At 45.4% G+C, this 23,344-nt stretch overlaps 2 protein-coding genes across 3 annotated transcripts in view; one reads left to right on the plus strand and one right to left on the minus strand.

The window, feature by feature from the left end:
* LOC144717568 (LIM domain-binding protein 2-like) overlaps positions 1 to 6,688 on the minus strand; it is a 173,825-nt gene extending 167,137 nt beyond the window's left edge. Inside the window, exon 1 of one of the 2 annotated variants that reach the window (XM_078592993.1) lies at positions 6,538 to 6,688. The gene's annotated coding sequence lies outside the window, so the exon portion shown is untranslated. The remainder of the gene's footprint in view (positions 1 to 6,537) is intronic. The other variant, XM_078593002.1, reaches the window with a different exon arrangement.
* Positions 6,689 to 10,138: 3,450 nt separating this feature from the next.
* Positions 10,139 to 19,091, plus strand: CIAO1 (cytosolic iron-sulfur assembly component 1). Its single transcript, XM_078593003.1, has 7 exons — positions 10,139 to 10,571; positions 13,062 to 13,210; positions 13,981 to 14,092; positions 16,818 to 16,906; positions 17,078 to 17,279; positions 17,384 to 17,453; positions 17,627 to 19,091. The coding sequence occupies exons 1-7, from the start codon at positions 10,436 to 10,438 to the stop codon at positions 17,880 to 17,882; spliced, it is 1,014 nt and encodes a 337-aa protein (XP_078449129.1). The 5' UTR covers positions 10,139 to 10,435; the 3' UTR covers positions 17,883 to 19,091.
* Positions 19,092 to 23,344: the final 4,253 nt, after the last annotated feature.

Consider the following 23,344-nt stretch of genomic DNA (forward strand, 5'->3'; position numbering starts at 1 on the left):
TGTGGATGGATTCAATATACTTGCTCTACTGCCATCTCCCGGCCTCCTTGCAGCCGAGCGAATCTGGAAGTTTCACCCGGCTCATGTGACGCCACGAATTCTTGCCTCCAAAGTACGAGATCACAGGCGTGCACCACCGCCACCCGGCTATGAACGACTAAATCCTATGAATGATTGAAAACGTTCACTTACAGGCGACAGCTCGTTCAAAGACAAATGTCTCCATTACAAGGGTAAACCTGGAAGCTTGCACATTAACAGCGTGTAACCAATGCAGTAATGCGAAATGCACACAATAACACTCACTCTCAAGGGTGCATGCAAAGCATCGGCCAATTATATTCAATGAGCCAGGACTTCAAAAGGAAAATAAAATAAAATCCAGTGAAGCCATACTTCAGGTTCTGACCTCAACGCATGACCGCGCGCTCCGTATGTTTCAGAGCATTCTAAACCCAGGCACATATTTAAGACAGACACTGCACGGTTGTTTGGTACAGTCGGCAATCACCCCTCTACCACCACCGCCACCACCGCCGCCCCCCACAAACACACACACTCTCTCCCCATCCCCATACCGCTCTCCTCTTGACCCCCCTCCCTCCACCCAGATCTACCTCCTCCCTCTCTCCCTGCCCCCCCAGCTCCCCGAGACAACCCTGAGCACACACACACACAGACCCCTTCTCCCATTTGCGTCCCACAGTGTAAATAATTCAGGAGTGACATCAGGCGGCACACAAAGCCCCCAGTGTCTGCTGCCCTGACAGACTATCAAAGGCCAGTCAAAATGATTTCACAGTGTCGGCTTGTGTTTTTCATGGCACACACGGCATGCGGCGAGGGTTGGTGGCTGGGGGGGGGGGGAGCAGTCGGCCGGCGGTCGGGATTGGGCGCTGGAGCGGCGACAGTCTTAGGGGGCAAACCGTGGGGGGCAAGGTGGGACAGAGCACGGGGCCGCGAGTGCGATAAGGTTGGAGTAGGGTTGCCACCTCTGAGGTATGCAACAAAATTGAGACGTATCGTGGGATTAATAATATCTCACGATACCGGAAAAAGAAAGAAGAACATGTAAATGCTTTTTTCTTGAGTAATATATTATTATACAACTGGCAAAAATCCAAGGCTTTTAATGTCCCCTGTAAGGCGTACACATTTCTCAGGACAGCTACATCAAATATAGGATGATCCTGGGTAAAACCAGGACGGGTGGCAACCCTAAGTCAGAGCAGAACTCTCCAGTGCCTCGGTGCATATCGCAGTGTACGTCTTGACCGGACGGAGAGGACGAGGGAGTGTCAACACCAACCGAATGGGCAAATTGCAGGGAAAATTCGGGGTGGGCGGCGCAGAAGAAGACCATCTCCAGCAGACGAGGTTCTGTTCCAATTCTCTGCGGGCGCAGGCAGGGCTAATGGTTGCCGCTACAGGGATGGATCTGGGATTTACTCTCATAAAGCCTCGCTCACACAGGGTGGCGAAAACGCCATATGCTTCGCATGATTGTTGACACCAGGTTATGGAGATTCCCCCTAATGCTCTTATGCGGTTTTCAGGCACTTCAAATAAATAAAATTGGCCTCCGCTAATTAATCAACGCGAGCCCCTTTTCACGGGGCGAATGTGTGAAATTCTATCAAGGTTCATAACGGCGTCAAAATGTAAAGCCGTTACCCCAGAGGCAGTCTGGAGTTTTTGTAACATTTCAAAAGTGATTTTCCTTTAACCACCGCAACCGTAAGACTGTTATGGTAAACTGAATCGGGTCAGCCATAAGCACGACTGGCAGGAATGAGCGTTATATATTCATATACTTCACTGAGGAAGCGGTCGCATGTAGACACGATAATAGGCAGATGAGATTACTGAGCAGACATGTACTTGTAAATATTTCACTAAAATACAACACTGTTATGGCTAGAAGCTCAATGGAGAGGCTAATAAAGGTCCCTATTCATTGCAGTCATTAATAATGGAACTTCTGCAAATATTCACCGCTTAAAATTTTTGCCCCGTCAGTAGAAGCCAACTTCGGCTATAAGTGGATCTGAGAGGCAAAGTGCAGTGATAGAGGTTTGCTCAATGTGCCCAACATGATTGTACATTCATAATAACTGTGCTGGATTAATGCTTTTTTTTAAGGATTACGTAAGTGACCAGATTTTTCTGTTTCGTGGAATAAAATTCCCCAAACAGAGAACAACTGTATCGTCAGCCTAGCGCTCGGTGAACATTCCAAGCGCTCGGCACAGAGTTATCAAACGCACGGCGATTGCTGTCCACCAGCGGTGTCGTTAACAAGGCCGCCGGCGTTCACTCGTGGGCTTTTTAAATACACCAGACTCCTCCAGAGACACGGGGGCAGCTACTGTTGCCAAAATTAACTGCCCTCGCCCGGAGCCCAACGCCAAAAATAGGGGAACAAATTTTGACGCCTTCTCTGCTTCCTCTCCACACGCATCCGAGGAGTCCAGCCATCTCCTGGAGATGGGAAGGGTTGCTGAAGTGATGGCTCAGCGTTGACAGACCGATGCGGTGCCTAATTGACTATTGTTATTATTGCAGTACCAACACGCCAGCCGAATACATAAACACAGCACAACGTCGCATATCCGACCGTCACGCATCCACTCGGAGCAATTAATCACCCTCCCTCAGTGCAGTGTAACTGTCATTTTCTATCAATGTTCACACATCTGACATCCTCCAATACCCAAGTCCCCAGCGAGTCGGATACGCAACGTTGTGCCTTCTAGACAATCGTGGCCAAGTGACCGATGTCAATTTCATGAAGGACTACAAAGCTGCTGTTTGGCACAAATGTAGCAACGTCTACGCTTAAATCTGTAAAACCCTACAAAATGTAAACCTATCACATTGCAGCCCCTAAAATTTACAACTAGGAGGTTGATTAGTGTCACTTATCGGACACAATGAGCCTAAAGTTCTTTACTGCGTCAAGTTTTGTTCTAAACACTTAAAAATACACAATCATCATCATCACCGAACCAAGCAATTTCATCCCGTGGAATGTGACGCTAAAGTCGATGGAAAGCAGGCAAAGCTCGCCACCAGTTATGATTATAATACACGCCGTCCAACACAAGGGATATGATCAATACGTCTGTCATTCACTTGCGGGTTTCCAAACAGCCCTCCCTATTCTCTCCAGAGGTGCACACCTATTGGTGACCTTGTTCTTTAGTATTTCACTTGTGGAAGTACTTTCCTGAGAATCTGACATCATATTTACACACTTGGCCTGCCGAATGCAAGAAACCACACCACAATGCCTCTATGACTATTCTCGTAAAAAGGATATTCCTCCTTTATTTTGGTTATTGTGAGCAATAACCAAGAAGCGTGCGTCAATGCACTGATACACAAATTCATATTAAGCTCATGATGTATACATACAAATTGCGTTGTCAGAATCAAATGGGATTTTTAAATAGATATATTGCATGTGTACGTGACCACTTCGGCCACCAGTGTCCGCTATATTCACCTGCACATAAAAAAAAATAATTCTGGAACTCGATCGCAACCCTGAATCAAATTTCCACTTACCACTAAACATACTACACACCTTATATTCGTAGCCTTATGGAGAGGCCGGCCCCCACCATAGTAACGTGGGATTTCCATCACTGCCTTAGGACAGCCACGGGAGATGAGTGCGTCCCCATTGCTCGATTAAGCAGAGCGCCTCTTTTGACTTTGATTTATTGCAGGCATGCAAGCTGCACACTGCTTTGATGTGCAGAACTTATGAAGCCTCATAAGGTCCCCCAAGAAATCCCGCTGTAGAAGTTGTAAGCCTAGTAGTGTCCAGTCAGAGGCAACGTGCAGTGCCAGGCAATCTGCAGGTGTCTGGGAATTTTTCAAAGGATGAGACAAACAACATTTTTTACTTTGTATTGTTGCCAAAAATGCCTAGAGCCAAGCGTGTTTCTGTGCCATTCTAATAACAAGGCAAAACCGGAGATCAAGGCGTAAGCAGAGTTGAGATTTCATATTCTGTATGCCAATATTGCTGTAAAACTTAATTTGAAGTGAACGGTTCGCAGAATGTTTGTTATCATTCGTGAATTATTGAGCCATGTAAATTAAAAGGACGCTTTTGCATGCAATCTTTAAACTAGCCAATTCTAAAAAGCCAAATTGGTCCTGGAATTGACCAGCGGGAATGTACCAGTATCATCTTTGTCGTGGAACTTTTGACTTTAATTCACCAACCAAATGTTCATAACATAGGCACACTGGCATACGCTCAACCCTCAATCAGTGGGAGGTCGCTCATTTTTATCTGCTGACCCCGTGATCTGGAACTGCTTTCTCCCAGAAATCAGTGCTGTAGACTCCCTGCCCCGGTTCAAGTCTAGGCTCAAGCCCTTCTCGTTTTTCCTCCACTTTTGACTGGCAAAGCTTTCTCTACCATAGACCACATACGTGCTGTAATTATATTGTGAAAAAGACCAATTCTGTACACGTAAAATACGATTATACATAGCCGTTGTAGATTATTAAAAAGCATTCCAATTAAAACTCAACATACTGGTCATAGAACTGCCTTTAAAAAACACGATAGGCGACATTATATTGTTTTACATATTAAGAGGGCTGTCAGAAACAGTGACATGCTTGCACCAAAGTTATCCACAGCAACATTGGGAAGAACATTTATGAAAATTAGATTGTTGAAAAAATCAATAACCAGCAGTACTACTAACTATACAGTACTGTCTGTATACGCCATATAAATTGGCTAAAGCCTCTCAATGAAAACTGCACACCTCACCCATTTTGAGCCCATGTCGCATGCTGGGTCGTGGCCAGACATCCCAATATAGCAGGACTCTCCTGCAAACCAGTCTCGAGACTCAGGGTGAGGCTTTCCTTGACATGCGATAACATTATTACCACTACGGCGTTATTTTACATACACGTCGCCAAATACGTGAGTTTAGGTTATCCTTGCAAGGTTACACGGTGTACATACATACATATACACACAATACAAATAGATGGGTCAATGTGTGTGTGTGCTGTGGTTGATTTGTGGCGGCGTGAGGCTGCAGGGAGGAATGGGGCATTACCTGCGACCTGGAATTAAATATTCACAATTCTCTTCGCCGTAATATTCGTGAGATTCGGATGTGTCGTCGTGGGAAAACGGGCTGAATTTGTGAGTCTCACGCCCAGATTATGCGTGAGACTTGGGAAGGTGGTCGCATTACTGTACTGTACAACTTGTTTGATATGACACATTACGATTACACACATGATCACACACACACACGTGTAAAAATACAAAGATCCCCCATATAGCCTCAACAGACTGTTGGGGCAAGTGCCGTTAGCGAGCACCTATCAAGGCCAGTACGGCACACGAGGGGGTGGGTGGCCAGCATCACCCTCGGCCGCCTTTGTCTCCCCAGTGGCGATGTTTCCACACCGTACCAGTTACTCAGTGTATGGCTGAGTCGACCTAGGGGAGGCCCGGGACCGGTTCACATAATCGTCACCGGTGTTGACCGTGAGTGGGAATCTAACTCGAGTCGCTGGGTTCGAAACGCGCTAACCACTACGCCACCGCTCCCCTTGTACAAATACAAACACATACACTCACAATTAAAAAAACATTTATTTAATTCAGTTAGATAATTACAAAAGGGTTAATTCTACGTGGAATGCTTCCGGGACCCACCAACCCCGGCTGCTGGGTGGGTGAGAAGGGAGAGAGATATTTTCAGGAGCTCAGCACTGGACAGCTCCAGCTTCGAAATTCCTGATTTCGCCGTACAAACTGCACTCATCGATGCGCTATCAAGGGCCAATGCTCTCGTAATGCCACAGTTTTTTTGACGGATGTGTTGTGTTTATTTGTACTTGTGCAGTATCACCAAATACAAAAATCAAACGAAGCTTCTATTGCAATTAATTCAGTGTACAAAAAATAGCCTTACAATAACCACTCACGATGTATACTGAAGCCACACATCGCTAATATATTATGCAGTTTGTAAAAAAAAAACACATTAGGGTACAGCGTATTAAAGAAAGTTAGTGTGTAATTATTAAAATAATAAAGACAACACTGTAGTGGAGTGATATTAAGATATAACTACAGTACAGCATTAACACGAACACTATAACCTGCACACATTACTGTCACATATACTGCATATGCACAGGAGGTATGAACGGGCAGTCTACAAAACGAGCAATACAGCACACAGAAGCATCATCACAATCATCACATATGACTGTCAAATATCACAGCACCCCATCCACACCACGATACAGCCCCAACAATATACCACCTACTCCTCTGCACCTTATAGGTATCGTGGTGTAACACAACACACACACGCCATGTACACCCCACTACCTCACACCCTAATGTGCAACTGATGACATTAAAAAAAACCACAACCGAGTGTGCTGTGTTGTATTGTGCGTGAACACTGATAACAAAAATACAACAGCATCATCGTCATCCGTGATGGTGGGTGTACAGCGTGTACAACTTACGGGCTTTGTGCACGCGTTCAGTGAGAGTGAGTGAGTGTGAGAGAGACAGTGGTGGTGGTGGTGGATGGTGGTGGCGGTAGTGGTGGTGAGTGCGGGTTGGTAGGAGCGAGGCCGAGTGCGTGCGTGCGTTGTGCGCACGGCGCGCGAATAAATCCACTGCCCCCCCCTCTCCTCCCCCACTCCTTCTCCCCCTGCCCCCCTCCTCCTCCCCTCCTCCTCCCCCTGCCCCCCTCTCCTCCTCCCCCACTCCTCCCCTACTCCCTCCTCCTGCTCCCCCCCTACCCCCTCCTCCTCCCCCCCACCCCCTCCTCCTCCCCCCCTGATCCCCCTCCTCCTCCCCCCCTGATCCCCCTCCTCCCCCCCGTCCTCCTCCCCCCCGTCCTCCTCCCCCCCTACCCCCTCCTCCTCCTGCTCTCCCTCCTCCTGCTCCCCCCCTCCCCTGCTCCCCAGCAGCGAGGCGGATACTAATGTAGCAATCGGCGGCCGCATGCCGGCCGGGCCGGCGTGGCCAGACCAGAGGGTTTTCCCCCCTCTGTCAACTCTCGCCTTGCCCGAAGATTTGGGGCAAAATGATTGTCGATGGCACCTGGGCCAAGATCCACCGTGGTCAGCGGTGGTGGAGTAGCGGGCAGCGCGCTACTGAAATCCCACCACGCTCGAGTTCGATTCCCGTTCACGGCCACCCCTAACATCAGTGATGGTTAAAATAATAAAAATAAAACATAATAAAATTCTCACGACGTTTCGGCTACAACGCAAGCCGAAACGTCGTGGAATTTTATTATTTTATTTTTTATTATTTTATTATTTCCCTTCTACGTGACTTTACCGATAGAACCCAGAAGATGAATCCCTGCAGTCACGAAAGCTTTAAATGGAAATAAAAAAAATCAGTGATGGTTGTCTGAAGCGGTCCCCCTGAGATCGATTCAGCCTCAAATGCGGCCGGGCGTGGTGTCTGGCCACCCACCACCTTCGTGTCCTGTGCTGACCTTATAAGTGCTCGCTAACAGCACTTGTCCCAAAAGTTGGTGGAGGCTATAATGGGGTGTCTTTGTCTTTGATGATGGTGGGGGGTATTGGTGTGGGTTGTGTTGCTACTGGTTCATAAACCTTAATTCTCTGGCTTCTCCATGTGTTGTGAAGAAGGTCATTTGGTGGTGTAGACGAATCTTTTTTTAAAAATATCGGTTAGTAAGTTTATCTATCCTGCCTCTATATGTGTGTGCTATAAAGGTCCATTGGCCGAAACGTTGCCGAATGTTTGATTTTTCTTTAAGGAAATGTTATTGACGAATGTGTTGAGTATTTTTTTGTTGGGTGAGTAGGTGGCCTTGTAAATAACATGGCTTCAGCCACGTCAATCACCCCACCACATCCCATTCATTGGTGAATTGAACCATAGTACACCGGCTCTCGCATAATGTCCTTGATGCAGTCATGTTTAGTCTGTTGATGGTCCACGATGCGGCAATCCATTCATCTCGCAATCGTCCTCGCTGCATTTCGACATTGCGGAGTGGCACTGATTTCGGATTGAGTGGTACCACAGTCCAGGAGTTAAGTAACACCCATGGACAAAATAGTGTCCCAGAAATAAAGTATTGAATTGCCTCGACCAATTTATGTTATTTGGGACCCCGGGGTACCGCCATAAGGATCAATTGTCCACCGTATTCTTGATTTACTTTATCCTTTGTATTGGTTTGTATTCTCTGGTAGATCGGACATGTTCCGTCTTGTTTCGTCGCATTAATCTACAAGCAGCGTGATTACAGTACAGCATTTATATATCAATTGCATACATCACAAATAATATTTTCTTATACGAGTAGGAATCTATGCTTTTAAAACATGCTCAGATTGTAGATATTAACTTTAGATTAAAGCGTATTTTTACTTCAGGTTTTTCTACCCTGCTAAAATAATATGGGTACGGTAGTTTTTTTCGCTCAAACGAGCACGGGGTGGCATTCGTCTGCTCTTTACAGCTCAAATCCAGTGGTGGGACTTCCACATTCCTATGGCCACGGTCAGTTCGCCCCAACTTCATAGAATAAATGTAGACTGTACCTGAGTAAACATTTCCCCAACGTAGCACAGGTATGAAAGTTGGCTAGGAAACCAAACATTGGAGACCTCTACTGCAAGATATTTTCTGGGTATAAAATGTGGATTGAAAAAATTTAGCAGGGTGTATTACAATGAGGGGTGGTGCAAGTGCCATAAACTGGCCGACCAGAGAGTTCAGTTCCAGGCCACGGCTAAAACATCAGTGGCAAGTGACATTTGAACCGGCCCCATCAACCCCATCTCACCCACACACATGTTACCAGCACGCACAAACCACTGTGGGTTGAAATATGCTCAAATAACCACCAAACAGTGTTTTTACAAGGGGCTGTAAGTTACAACTGCCAGGTTCTATCCACTTTTGAATTAAAGCTTGCCATATTCGTCATCTTCAATGATCGAGTGAGGAATCAGCTTAAGCAGCATATCTAATTTATTTTACCAGGTTAGGGGCCATCCATTTAGTACGTACGCATTGAGGGGAAAGGGGGGGTTAACCCAAATGCTATGCTTGCATATGGGGGGTCTAATTTTTGCGTTGCTACTAAACGAATGACCCCTTAGCCCCACTCTTTTTCAGAACTAACCTAGCAACAAATGATAGCCCAAATGAAGCGGCTTATCATGTGGTCATTCATAGCAGCCAAATACTCCAGACGCATGTTTCTAAATGTGGAGGGAAACACCGGAGGATCCCGGAGACAAATCCATCGCGACCACGGGGAGAGAGACACGCAAACTCCAAAAATACAGCAGGCATCGTCAGGTTCGGGATCGAACTCACGACCTCCTGTGTACCAGGCGAGGTAGTTAACATCTAGCGACGGTGAGGCTACATCTCCCTGGTGAAAATACAAAAAAATATCGTCCCTACTTTGTCACTCCATCTCAAATATTTTCTACAACTGGCCATAATCCCTCCAGATGTGTTATTTTGAGCCCAACTTTGCAGCTTCTTTTTTTTTTAAGTTCAACTATTACCTGTAATTATTTACAGGTGACACATTGTACCGTATACAAAAGTTGGCCTTTGTGTGTTTCGTTAAAATGTTTAGTCTAGAAGGATTGTTTTAATGAAGTTTATGTACGTTTTTCTTACGCAGCATACATCTAGATAAATTGTATGTTGAACTTCTTTCGCACCGTACACAGGCAACCGTGCTAATCGGAGGCGCGATTTACGTCAGAAACGTTAAATTATTCTCTAATTCTCCACGTATGGCCATAATCACCGCAAAAGTGCCCGATCCTGTCAGTCCCCCAAAGCTAAGCAGGTTTGAACCGGTAATAATAACACTTGGATGGGGAAACCTCCATGTCAAAAAACCAGGTAGAATAAACATTGTGGGCAGTAGCGGGCAATGCAACGAAATCCATTGTTATTTTATACCCCACCTTCACCAACCCAGAGTGATGAGAAGTGGTGTGGGGCAAATGGCCTTCGCCTGAGGCTGCCCTCATCCAGCAGTGGATTGTCACGCACTCGAAGGGGCAGCAGCAGCAGAGCGGCCATCATCGCTTAATCCGCCCACTTCGTGACGACTTCGGCGCGTCGACGGCGAGAAATCTCACAAAGACAAAAGACAACAAATGTCACGCTAAGTCCACTCAAAACAAATCCCGCTCGACAAACGCACTGAAATTTGTTGCTATTTAATGCGCCGTCGTGACGGATGTCGGCGGATTGCGTTCGCTTTGCCCGGCTGCTGTTGGGGGTTGTTCCCCAAATTGGCTACGTAACGAGGTCGGCCATATTGGGCCTAACACTGCAGCAACCGTGCCGTGTAAGACGTTAACCATTGCCGATACACAGCAAGACGCACAGATGAAAGGCAGCCTGCAGGTGCTCCACAGGCTCGCGGGCCACCAGGACAGAGCGTGGTCGGTGGCGTGGAGCCCCGGTGGAGCTCTGATCGCCAGCTGCGGGGGAGACAAGACGGTGCGAATTTGGGGCAGGGAAGGTGAGGGCACCGGCATCGGATAGTGGAGCGTACGGGGGTGCGGGCACCATTTTCCGGCAAAGCTTCTAGGCGAGGTCGGTGCTTTGGGGCCCAGTGAACCCACACGCCGCGGTGAATGGGCATCATCGGGCCAGCCGCCGTCAATCCACTACTGGATGAAGGGCCTCCTGAAAGCAGTCACGTTTCACAATCACTTGCACCTTCCGCGGTGGTAAATGTACAAACATTGGCTCTTCGTACTTGTATATCTGGCGGTGTTATATTGTGCGCACTGCAATTGCTCTGTGGGTTCTTGTGCAGTGCTCCGTAAGCCGTCGCTAGAGGGTGGCGCGGTTTTACTTTAAACTTTAAAGTGGTTCACAGACTTCGCGCTGCTTGACAAACACTAAGTGTGTAACCTGAGTTTGATTCCCCGTCACGGCTAACATAGGCGGCGATAGATATCTTGAACAAGTCCTGAGCACTCCCCCTATTGATTTAACCCGCATTGACCATCCTGGTGAAGTATGGTCAAACGGCCCCCATAGCCGCCGTGGAGAGGAGTTCTTGCACTGGATTGACACATTAGTTAAGCATTTTATGCACCAGCGTTACACTCCACGAGTTACTCGGTTTGGTACAATGCTAAATATAATCTGCACGGTACAAACATTTTATGCTGACCCTGTGAATATTCAGAATCGGAATTATTGTAGTGGAGGAATCTGATGAGCAATAAAGCGCTTTCACAGATAAAATACATCACCCGGCCTAGTTTTCCCGGGCACAAAAAATATATGCTGCAATGATTTGTCTTGCAATGAACGTAGATTAGTTTATGGATGTGCCAAATTTCAGCTTTCGAGCCCTTTCGCAACGTTCAATGTGTGTCCTTCACGATAATCTGAATAGTTGCTTTCATACCGCACTCGAATAACTATTTAAGAATATTGAAAGCTGAAACTGGATTCTAAAGGGGTTTTCAATGTATGATGTCTATTTGATAAAATAAGTGTTACGAACATCTATAGAATTAAACAATACATGTACTGCATTGTATAAAAAATAATCCCACTCAAATTAAGATGTAGTGAATGACAATGTTTTTTTAATTCACGTAAGTGGAGTAATTTCTTCGTCCAGTGTTTGATACATTATTCATTGTACCCTACATGACTTCGATATTTCCCCCAAAATTGTATTACAGTACATAATAGCACATTATCCAAATCCATGCACGTTTCTTTAGTGATGTCTACCTTTGGGTTACGAAAGGATAAATCGTGTTTTATTTTGAAACATTGGTCAGTAATCAAATGTAGTTTTTTTTTACATTTTCTTTTCTTTTACCCCCGCTAAATTGTTTAAGTTGTTTTGAGATGTGGTTGTAGACGCTTTAGAAATCCAAATTACATCATTTGTATTGCTTTGAAATTTTTACTTCACATTTTATTGAAAAATGTAATATAACCATAGATTTTATTCTTAAACAAGGATTACATGGTGACGGTTATCTGTTAATATATTGCCGAACCAATTGTGGACATGTATTTTCACAAAATGGTACTCTTTTCGCTACTTTCATTGTAATAAAACGTAGGAACTTGATTGTGTGTATATTTCTGTATTTACTATAATTTGAAGAAACGTATTGTTTTGTCTACATTCCTAGTTCTTCCATAGGGCTCTCTAGTAACAGACTTGTGTCGGTGAGATGTCACCTTGCTTCGTGTATTTAAAGCTGCACTATTTATCCCAACAAAGTCTAAATCTAATTTTAAAAATAACTTTACACCTTTGCCATGAAAAAAACCCCAACGTACTTAATGAGCAATAGCTAAATTTACAAGTGCAGATCATGTCAGCCCAACTAAACGTATGAAGTAATGAAATTGAAACACCTTTGAGAGTGTAAGACCCACTTGCATTGCTTTCAGTATTTAAAACCTAGAGGTAGGGCAATTCATTAAACACGTTGCAATTGTGTGAATTTGTTATCACATTGTCATAGGTGAATAATGCCCTGTTGTCCTGTAGATGTTTAGTGTGGCCATCGAAGAGCGTTTAATGTAGCGGGATCATTTTCGTTATGGTCAGCACAGTGTTCAATTGCCAGCAATTAAGTTAATGCGCCTAAGTGCTATTGATTATATCAAACAGGGAATTCATGTCCAATAAATGAGTACCTTTCTCCCGTGCGTATATAATTATGGCATTTCTTTTTTCAATAAATCGTTGGCTAGACCCTTCTTTGGTAAATAACTGCCTTGGCAAATTATACATTCACTCCATTTGTCTAAAAATTGTATTTCAGGGTAATGGCCCAACCAGGTATAAGAGATGCATCTCATTCATGAAGTTGGCCAAAGTTTGGACAATAGTGGATCTTCATCGTACAATTCATAATGATAAGAACATCTCATTATCGCATGATAATGAAGAGTAAGAGTCCCACCCTATCGTTTACCAAGCCAGTGGCGGTGTTTGTTATGATGTGCATGGGTGTTGCAGGCGATGGCTGGGTGTGCCGCTCGGTTCTGGCCGACGCTCATCAGCGCACGGTGCGCAATGTGGCTTGGTCTCCGTGCGGGACCCGCTTGGCCTCTGCGAGTTTCGACGCTACCACTTGTGTGTGGAGCCGACGCGACGGTGATTTCGAGGTGTGCGTGGAGAGCATTTGCGGACCTACGCAAAGCATCGCACATGGAAGTCTACACACACCTTACACAAGTACACTATGCTTAAATGTCAAGTTATTTTTTTTAAACAAAGGTAGAAGCAAAGTACTGTATTTTTAATTGGTCGTTTAAGTTGTGCATAAAATTAGTTTTTGTGGTTTATGATGATGGAAGAATAAAGGAATAGGTGATGATAGAAAACCAAGAAGAACAAGGATTGAGATTGAACAAAGCAGTAATACTGGCGAAAGAAAGAGAACCTTGCCAGAGATATGTTTGGCCTCATTTTCGCTAACGAGATGATGGAAGGAGCAGACGATGATTGTATCTATGTTTTAGTTGTTTCAATCTGGCAAGGTGGCTCAATGGTCGACTGATTGGACACAATCGGAAGGTTACAAGTTTAGTTCCTAATTGGGGGTTGACTAGGCCCATTTTCATTCTAGAGTCAGTGAAATTAGTACCATCCTGTGTGGAAGTCTACATTGGATATCTTATGGATATATTCCTTGCCCCTGCCATAGGTATGTGGAATTTCCACCACTGTCTCAGTGCTGTAAATATGAGATGAGCACCACATTCATGTTTATTTGAGCTGGAAATAACTATAAATAGCCACTGTATAAGACCACTATTTGTCCAGTCAATAATGTGCTATCACTTGAAAGCACACAAACACAATGTACCTCCAGAAATTAGCTTGTCTTTAATGGATGCAACAGTGTTCACCATTTGTTCTTCATTCATTCAAGGTGACTGCGACTCTGGAAGGACATGAGAATGAAGTCAAGGGCGTGGCCTGGGCTCCATCAGGAAACCTGCTGGCCACTTGCAGTCGTGACAAGAGTGTCTGGATTTGGGAAGGTGTGCATGCCCAGCCTCAGCAGCTGATGGCTTCCATCTCACTTTGTTGTTTTAAGTAGTGTCAAGATCACACGAGAAGTCCACCGTGTATAAGGAGGCTCGCAGCACCAACGTATGAGGTCAGGCACAGGGAGTGCTAAAAAAAATAGTAACAAAAATAAAAAAGCATTCGAGTTTGGTATGCAAGTGGGATACCAGTCCCCAATGCTGGATGTGCAGATGCATCCGCAGATACCCCAAGTGAAGTCACCGGTTGAGCTTTGTGTAGCCTTTCTTTCTGCAGATCCTTCTTCCCGTGCAGGTCACCGATTTGAGTTTTTCCAAAAACGTTTACGCCATTGTGGCAGATTTGCTGCCATTTAATTGTATTTTTCTTCATATGTGCTTATAATCAGGCTTGGTGATAATTTCATGCTCATTTATATGCCTTTTTAGTGAATTTACAAAAATATATGTTGATGGAATGTTTAGATTCCAGGTGCAAGCAATCATTTAAAGTACAGTTAAACCATAATACTAGTGCATAGTACTTAAATTTAACATTTATATTTAGTGCATTTTGTACAAAGAGTTGCTTTGAATTGACCACAGACCCTATTAGTCTAATCGCATTAATCCAACCTGCTTAGCTTTACAAGTCACATGTGTCTGCGTGTCTGCCGCAAATGATGTGGTCGTTTTAGTGACCAGACAACATGTCGCCATCGCAGATCCCACCTTGAGACCCAACGTATACCGAGGGTTATTTTGTAGGGAAATATTTCTCACCATCAGTGTATACAGAGGGCCACCCACTGCGTGGGGTGTTTTCAATAGCACGCGATTAAAAAACAAACCTAAGTTAAATATAGTGTCGTACCCAATTATTTGCAGAGCAGTGCCAACAAAAAGCAGTGAAAGGCGTTCGCTTGAATTTCCTGCAGTTTATGTGTGACGGAGCCAGGGGACCCAGGTATTTTCGCAATCAGTGGCACTCCCCATTCTGTCTGCGGTGAACAAATGAAATCTCCTGCCTTGACGTTTGCATTAGACAGGAATAACATCCTTTTAAGATAAACAGTTAGTAATTACAACAGTATTATTGTATACCGTCTCAACAGGCTGTACACTGTGACCTAGAAAAGCTGGATATCGGTCTTTCCTCATCTATATTTATTTAGCCATATTCTAGCATTCCTTTGCCTGTCTCTGGACCACATCACTCAAGCCAGAGAGGTCTCCTGATGACATACGAGTGGGGCGTCGGAGTGGGCTAGCAGCTCCGACATGTCATGAAATCGCGTGGCCCTCGCATGTGTGCTCCATGTCAGACATCGTACCGTGTCTCTTGCCGCCAATTATCGGGAGATGCTGGAGGATCTGCAATGGTAATGCGGCGTGACCAACTTAATTTAACAGCTTTCAAACCTCCACCCACCTTCCTCCTCATCCCCACCACCCACCTACCAATCGTGGAGGTGTCTGTTGTTCCCTTACATCGACACCAGCAAGCACTTGCCAAGTGTTATTTTCAATAGACCCAAACGCATTGGGAGTTGGAATCTACCGGTGGCAGTCGGGCATGCTGTGAATTTTTATTTTATTTCTCCCCAGCATTTCATCAGATAATCGAAATTTGTTATATTTATTTTTTTCCATGATACTCATCTAGTTTAGAAGTATATTTTTTGTTTATACAAAGTAGTATTTTTTACATTACCCGATGGCTTTTTTTTTCTCCTTTCAACATTGGAGTTATCTTACCCAATTATCACCTTGCACTTTGTGCATCGGTTATGAGATCACTTTGCGGATACTGTTGGCGCGGGTTTGAGGATAAGCAAGGAGGACAATTTGATGCCGTGTTTATTGCGAGGGAGCTTTTGGCGACAGCACTCGCACGCCAAGATACGCGCGCGCTGCGCACACGCAGTGCGCAGCGCCGACAAATGCCCAGCAGAAAGAGCCGTATGAATGAGCGCGGGGAGATCTCTGCTGACACTTGCCACACGCCGTATGCTGCAGCAATATTTACAACCAAAATGCAACTGCTAATTACTGTTACATCGTCCCAGTCTAATTACCGTAACCAGGGGGCTTGTTAGTTACTTCTGTGTAATTAAATTACAAATTGGGTCTTTAGTCAAACAGCGCATCACAATGCATCATGTCATTAGTGCTTCAATTATCACACGCTGCTCTTAATTAGACCACATTTAATTATTATATCTTTGCATATGCAAATGGTAATTAAATCGGTGCTGCTGTGTGTGTAATTGGTAGACCTTTTTTTATTGCCACAGATTTGAAGTGTATATGATTAATTTAAGTAAGAAATTAGGTGATGCACATTTGAGAATATTTTAAATTAAAACCGTGGAAATAAGTAGTTAAAGCAGTTATTCCCCGTAGAGTCTTTTTTACAATAACGTTAAAGTGTTAAACTATATTCATTGCTATTTTTAGTTCATGCATACTACATTAAAGTAGTTTTTCAATGATTTATAAGTTACAGTAAATTGTATGACTCAAATAAGCCACTCATAAGCAGCTTACACTTACCTGACATCCGTGCCTTACGATTGATGGTGTTACATAATTTCAACATTTTTCACATTTCAATTCCCGTTGGAATTAATCCACGGCCCGAGTTGTGGGTGATACTTGGTCGCGTAATAACCGATCGCCAGCAAGTGCACATATCCGTGCGGTAAATCTCGCCACTGTTTTCCGTGCGTGCCGCCAGTGGACGAAGATGAAGACTACGAATGCGCAAGCGTTCTCAACTCGCACACACAGGATGTCAAGCACATTGTCTGGCATCCCAACAGCGAGGTAAATTCAAATATATCCCACCTTTTACCTGAGCAGCAGCAGCAATGGGTTTTAACAATGACTTTCGAAGTTCGGGGGTAAAGGACTTGTGGGGTTTGGATTGCAGTGAATCGTAACCTGTGAAATGCGCACGATTTGGTCGTCTCGGTTGCCGTGCTTGCCGACGGAAAGGTGCTGGCATCGGCAAGCTACGACAACAGCATCCGCCTGTACCGCGATGATGGCGACGACTGGATCAGCTTTGCCACGCTGGAGGGGCACGAGTCGACTGTGTGGAGCATCGACTTCGACGCGACCGGTCGCCGCCTGGTCTCCTGCGGCGATGACAAAACCATACGCATCTGGCAAGAGGGCGCTGCTACCAGCTCGGGGGGTAATGCAAACACGCGGAACTCCAGCCGACGCCCTACGCACACAGCTTCTCCGTTCATGTTACATGTGAAATATGTTTGTTGTTTGGATGCATTTGTGTTGCAGTCGGCGCCACGTGGGAGTGTGTGTGCACCCTCTCTGGCCATCACACACGAGTCATTTACGACGTCTCTTGGTAAGTTTCTGAAGAAAAGGTCGAGACAGTTTACATCTTTGCATTACGTATAGTTCATTTGCTTGGCTATTCAAACGTACTGTAGACCCACAAACGTACAACTCAAATCGTACAATTTTCTCACATCAAAAAACCCTTTCTGTTTTGACCCCAAAATACAAATGTCAAACCAGGTGCAAGCTCACGGGCGCCATAGCGACAGCCAGCGGAGATGACACCATCCGAGTGTTTGAGGAGGAGGCTGTGCCAGAAGGCGACGGGAAAAGCCCTCGGTTCTACGAAGCCGCGTGCGTTCGCAAAGCGCACGACCGAGATGTGAACTGCGTGGCGTGGAGCCCCAGCGACCCGGGGCTGCTGGCGTCGTGCGGCGACGACAGGGTGGTGGCGATCTGGCGCTACGCGAGAGACAGCGCGGCGAGCGAGGCGTGACGGCCGCGTCTGCACTCGCATCTTGAGAGAAAACTCGGATCGTTTACTGTCGCCTAATCAATTGAAATTTGACACGCCCGCTGAAGCTCGGTGGTGGTTTTGTTGCTACCGTGCCCATCGCGCACACTTGTACACACGATGTCTGCAAAGCAGCGATAGATATTGGGGGGGGGGGGGGGGGGTTCGATTTTTATTCTGTGCTATGGAATAATAGTGGAGTCGGCTGGTGCTTTCGAGCATGCAGACACCAGGTGTGCCATGCCCAAACCGACTACAACGGAGTGCACATTGAGCACTCCAGAGTCGTTTTTGTTTGCTTTGTGGTCCCCTAGAGAATGAATATCATGCCCCTGAGACCGGCATCAGCCAAATGGCAGTGTGGTCTCAAGCTTGCATCATCATGGCTTGGTGTTGTTTGATACCGTGCAGTTAAGTATTGCGATACGTGGTCTTTTGCAGTCATTTCCACACCAACGGCAAAGGAGATAATACGACTTATAAAGAATAACATAAATGTGTTTCACTCTGGCCAAATTACCTTCTACAGGCTAACACATTAAATGTGTGCATGTTCACACCCATGTGCAAATAATGTCACTAAACACAACTGGGTGTACAGCCACAACAACTTACTCGAAATAGACCAGGATAAAACTATAGAATAAGCAGATGAATAACAAATGCTTGGGAGTGTTTTGTGGGGAAATGAATTTGAGAATAAAAAGCAACCGTGATTTGCCTATGGTGGACATTTACTGTTAGGCACATTGCATACAGTGACCTTAAAGATCATAGACCTCGACAATGACAAAAGGGAACAAGTACTTAAAGTACACACATAACAATGGAAAGATCCATGCTGCACGTTACACAGAGAAAGCGAAACATGGATCAGGGGAATGCGCATCAGTCATCGGTGACCTTTAAGAAAAATGGGCTTGGGCATTGCACGTTGCGAGAAGGGTTGATCGTCAGTGGGCAAGGCTGATGACAGAGTGGCAGCCCAGAGGAGGGATCTTGCCTGGGAAAGCAACCAGCAGAGAGATGGGGCGATGAGATTCGCTCATGTGCGGGAGTGAGATGGATTGTAGTATCTCGGGACTAAGGGGGGTGGGAGGCCTTCATCTAGCAGTAAACAAAACATGGCAGATGGTGACATTGTTTAAAAAGTACTGTCCCCCCCCCCCCAAAATAAAAGCAATGCATGTCTGTTGTGTGAATTTCTTGTTTCTAATTTAATAAAATTTTAATTGACCCAATGAAAATATGGATTTGTACATAAAATCGACATTGAGGTAATGTGCAAATAATGTTTCAGATCACGTAATGAATTCTTTGTTAAATGTAAGTGCCTAGTCTTTGCCCATACCCTTAAAGCAAACCGCTTTTTTGTTTCGCATTAAATACAATACCCCCACAATTGTGTTATCTATCCTCAATAATCTCATTCCCTCACGGTGGTTGCGGTAACATGGCTGTTGTGGCCCGAAGCAATTTTTTTGGGCGCCGCAGCTGGATACCAGTAAAAGCAGCCGAGATGGTGGGAAAATGAGTGTTGGCTTGCACTCTGACCTCCAGGTTTATTCTGGAACGTGCTGTTTAGTCTGGCAGGATCAGAGGGGAAGCGGTGAGGGGCCTGTCGGTTGCACGCACTTGTTCTGGCCGCCGAATTTTTTTTATTTTAGCCGAGCTTTGCATGCAATCGCAAAAAACCAGAGCATGTTGAAAATTTTAAAGAATGTTGCTGTGTGCCGTTCACGTGTCATTTGCTTGATAAAGCAAAACAAAACCTTTATTGATAGCCGGTCTGGCCATGTTTGAATTAGTAAAAATTATAGTTTGTCATCTGAAATAGTGTACCTGTTACTCCTGGGACATTGATGACATGCACAGCGGGTCCAATTTACCAACATCTCTCAGCACCGTCAGGATGTCCTTCTTACAAACGCCCCGACAACAGACCCAGCCCGTCCCCATTTGTAGAGGCTAGCTTAGACATTTTCGCATATCGCTTGACCAGATTCCGTGCGTGCTTCGCATGCCGTCTGTGAAATCGCACATTTCACTTGATTTAGCGCTGGAAGAGCCTAATAAAGAAAAGTGTCCCATTCAAACAACGCCAATCACAACGTGGTGCCCTCGTTTCCCCACTCTGGCAGGGAGTGCAGTTCAATGATGTCTGTTCTCGACGAATTCAAATGGAGCCGCCCGGCCCTGCGGCAGAACTCAGCTGAATAAGGAGAGAGAATTAAACGTCAGGAGAGGTCCCTCTTTCAACAAAGAAAAAACGCCGCCCTGTGTTCTTCCGCGAACGCAATAACTTTGAACCAATTAACAAATTGCCTCGTCCTATAAATCACGATCCGCCACGCGTGCTTTCAATTGCACTGCAAGCTTAATTTATGTGAGCGGTGGGGTAGCGACGGAGACAGAGGGCATGGTTTCACAGAACCCGTGTTCATATTACTTAATGGCTTTCTAAATGCTAATGCTTTTGTTTACTTTCCTCTTACGTGCAATACAGAACACTACTTATGCACCGACACAGGTGAGACGCAGTTCAAGTACCGGGGAAAAATAAGATTACAAAAAACTGGCGTTTGGAGAATTGGAGCGATTCAAATTTAAGCAAATTATTCGTTCCCATCTGCGCTGCTATAATCCGGGTCGTGGAAGAATAACATTAAAACCTGTTTACTGGAGATGTTCATGATTTCCCTTGCTATGAAAATCTTGCTTCATTTTAAAATCTCTTATTTCACTAGATTTGTAACCGATCTTTCAGCCACAAAGTATAAATTGCGGTTGATTGCAACCTGCGCAGTGTTTACTAATGTTCCACTTTTTATTTCGGGGGGCGGGGGGTGGTTATTTATCTCCGTATAATTTTATTTTCAAATAATTGTTTCGTAAAATCAAAATGCGGGCAGTCATCAAGGTCGTTTGCCGATAACAAAGGCCCGTTCTGCCACCCGCTGGTAGAATTTGATTACTACAGCTGGAGTCAACACTTTTTGTACGTCCCTATCTCCTTTTGTCCATCCACTGCTGGATGAGGTCGTATTGGTGGAGGTGGTTGGAGTGTTATTTGACCATACTTCACCACGTTGATCAGTGCTGCGTGATGAAGACGAGGACCATAGAACAGTACACGACAATGCGCTGCTCTGGATTTCAGCTCACTAGGTGGCCCCGCAAATGACAACATTTATACTGGTATGAACCTTCTGGTTACACCAGCCCACAGGGGATTATTGTGTCCGTCCGTCGTGCGGGGAGGGGCTGGGGAGGGTGGGGCTGGGTGGGGAGGGAGGGTGAGGAGGGGCTGGGTGAAGGGTGGGAGGGGTGGGGAGGGTGGGGAGGAGCTGGGTGGGAGGGGTGGGGCTGGGTGGAGAGGGGCTGGTCACCGCGTGGTGCCCTTATAAAACTCAACGTTTAACATACTCACGCCGGCTTGTGCCCGCCCTCACAGTCGGGTATATTTGCGGAATACACCACGCCGCCGTTGACCTTGGCCATTGACCGAGAAACCCAACGTTCCTACCAGCTCCCTCCGCAGGAATGTGTTTTTGTGGATGGAGCTCGCACTATCCGGGCATTATCCAAGCCCATTCCTGCTTAGCTTCCGAGATCTTGAAGAGATTTGAAGCTTTCGTGACTGCAGGAATCCATACTCTTCGGTTCTTTCGGTAAAGTCACGTAGGTATAGAAAATTAATAGATCGTTACGGTCGCTTGTGTTGCGATCGAAACGTCGTGATCTATTAATCTTCTATCTCCGTGACTTTACCGAAAGAACCGAATAATATCTTGAAGAGATCCTGCACATTCCGCGTGATTTGGTCGTAGGCGGGAATGTTGATATCCCTTGTGACAGCAAATATTGGCTCCAGAGTTCACAAAACATGGGATTGTTCGCGTGACGGGCTGTGTATACACACCGCTCGTGAGTTATTCTCCATCTGAATGGCACCGCTTCAATTGACACGTCCAGTGGCAATCCGCGTTGTAGGCAGGGTTCCCAAATCGCACCTAGGGGGGGAGGGGGGATCAGACATTTGTGACGAGGGGGGCGGGGGGGGGGTTTGAGAAATGTGACATCACATCAAAATGAGCAATTTTAAATAAATATAGAATAGTTATAGCACAACTAATTGTTATAACAACACTCCTACAGCGCCACGTTAGATACGCACTACAATAACAATAGTTTAAAGCGATTTGAAGCATGTTTTATTTTCAAAATGGAAATATGGTTTAGGGGGGGTGGGGGGGGCATAGCTTTGTGACGTCATATTTGAGGGAGGGGGTCTGACTTTTTGTGACGCCGTGTGACGAGTGGGGGGGGGGGTCAAAAATCGTCCAAAATCGCGTGACGTCATTTATGGACGGCCCCTTTGACGCGTTGTGTAAAAACGACTTTCCTTCAGTATGCGGGAGAGGCGTGATGTGGCCATGGAGGCTTATTGTCCGCTCATTTTCTTTGCTGTTAACGATTGTCATTCCGAATTATGGCCAGCTGACGCGAACGTCAACTGGCCACCCTCCCTCCCTCTCGTGTTGTCCAGGGAATGGCGATGCCCAGAATTTCGCGAAAGTTCTCAACACCGTGGCGCGCTGTGGACGCGAGGGGTCGTCAGCTGACCGAACAAACGACGCCGCAGAATAACTGCACGGCGCTGCAGAGAATCGACTACGGAGTATAGGGCTGAACGATTTGGGGAGGAAATATCTCATTGCGATTTTTTTTACAGATATTGCGATTGCGATTTGAAGTGCGATTGAATTTTTTGAAGTCAAGCTTCAGTTCGATATTCACTGTGTGGTAGATTTAAAGCATGTGATGGAGCATTACCACGTGATACCATCAAAATATGAACTGCTCTGTATAGTCTAATGTTTCCAACATGTATTCATAAAAAATATTTAATTGAAATAGAACAATCAAACATAGAACAATTGATAAGTTAAATAAAAAAATAATTATAATAAAACATTAAAAAATTCCAATAAGTAATAGGACTTTTCAAATCGCAAAAAATCGCAGCCTTTGCGATTTGCTAATCGCATTGTTTCAAATTGCGATTTCGATTTGAAATCGATTAATCGTCCATAGCCGAACAGTTGACGCTCAACCTCAAGAGGTTTCCATGCTGACAGTATCGTTATCATCACCACCACCGCCACCTCCTCCATCTGGGTTTAGGTCCTCCCCTTGTTTATACAGTCGATACATTCCTTTACGGATCGCTCTTACAATCTCTGAATCTCATCCACAATCTGGTTGTAGGTATTCTTGTTCTCCTGAACTCAGGGTGCCACTGCAAATGCCCCCCTCCACCACCCTGCTGGACACGTGTTCCACCCGTCACATATTAATTTTTTACGACTCTAACATTGCAATATAATTACGATGCTTCTTGTTTTGTACACAGTATTCACTCGGGCTTGCGTCGCTGAGTC

Source organism: Lampetra planeri, chromosome 4 (assembly GCF_965212315.1).
Source record: "Lampetra planeri chromosome 4, kcLamPlan1.2.h2, whole genome shotgun sequence".
In the NCBI taxonomy this organism is placed as follows: domain Eukaryota; kingdom Metazoa; phylum Chordata; class Hyperoartia; order Petromyzontiformes; family Petromyzontidae; genus Lampetra; species Lampetra planeri.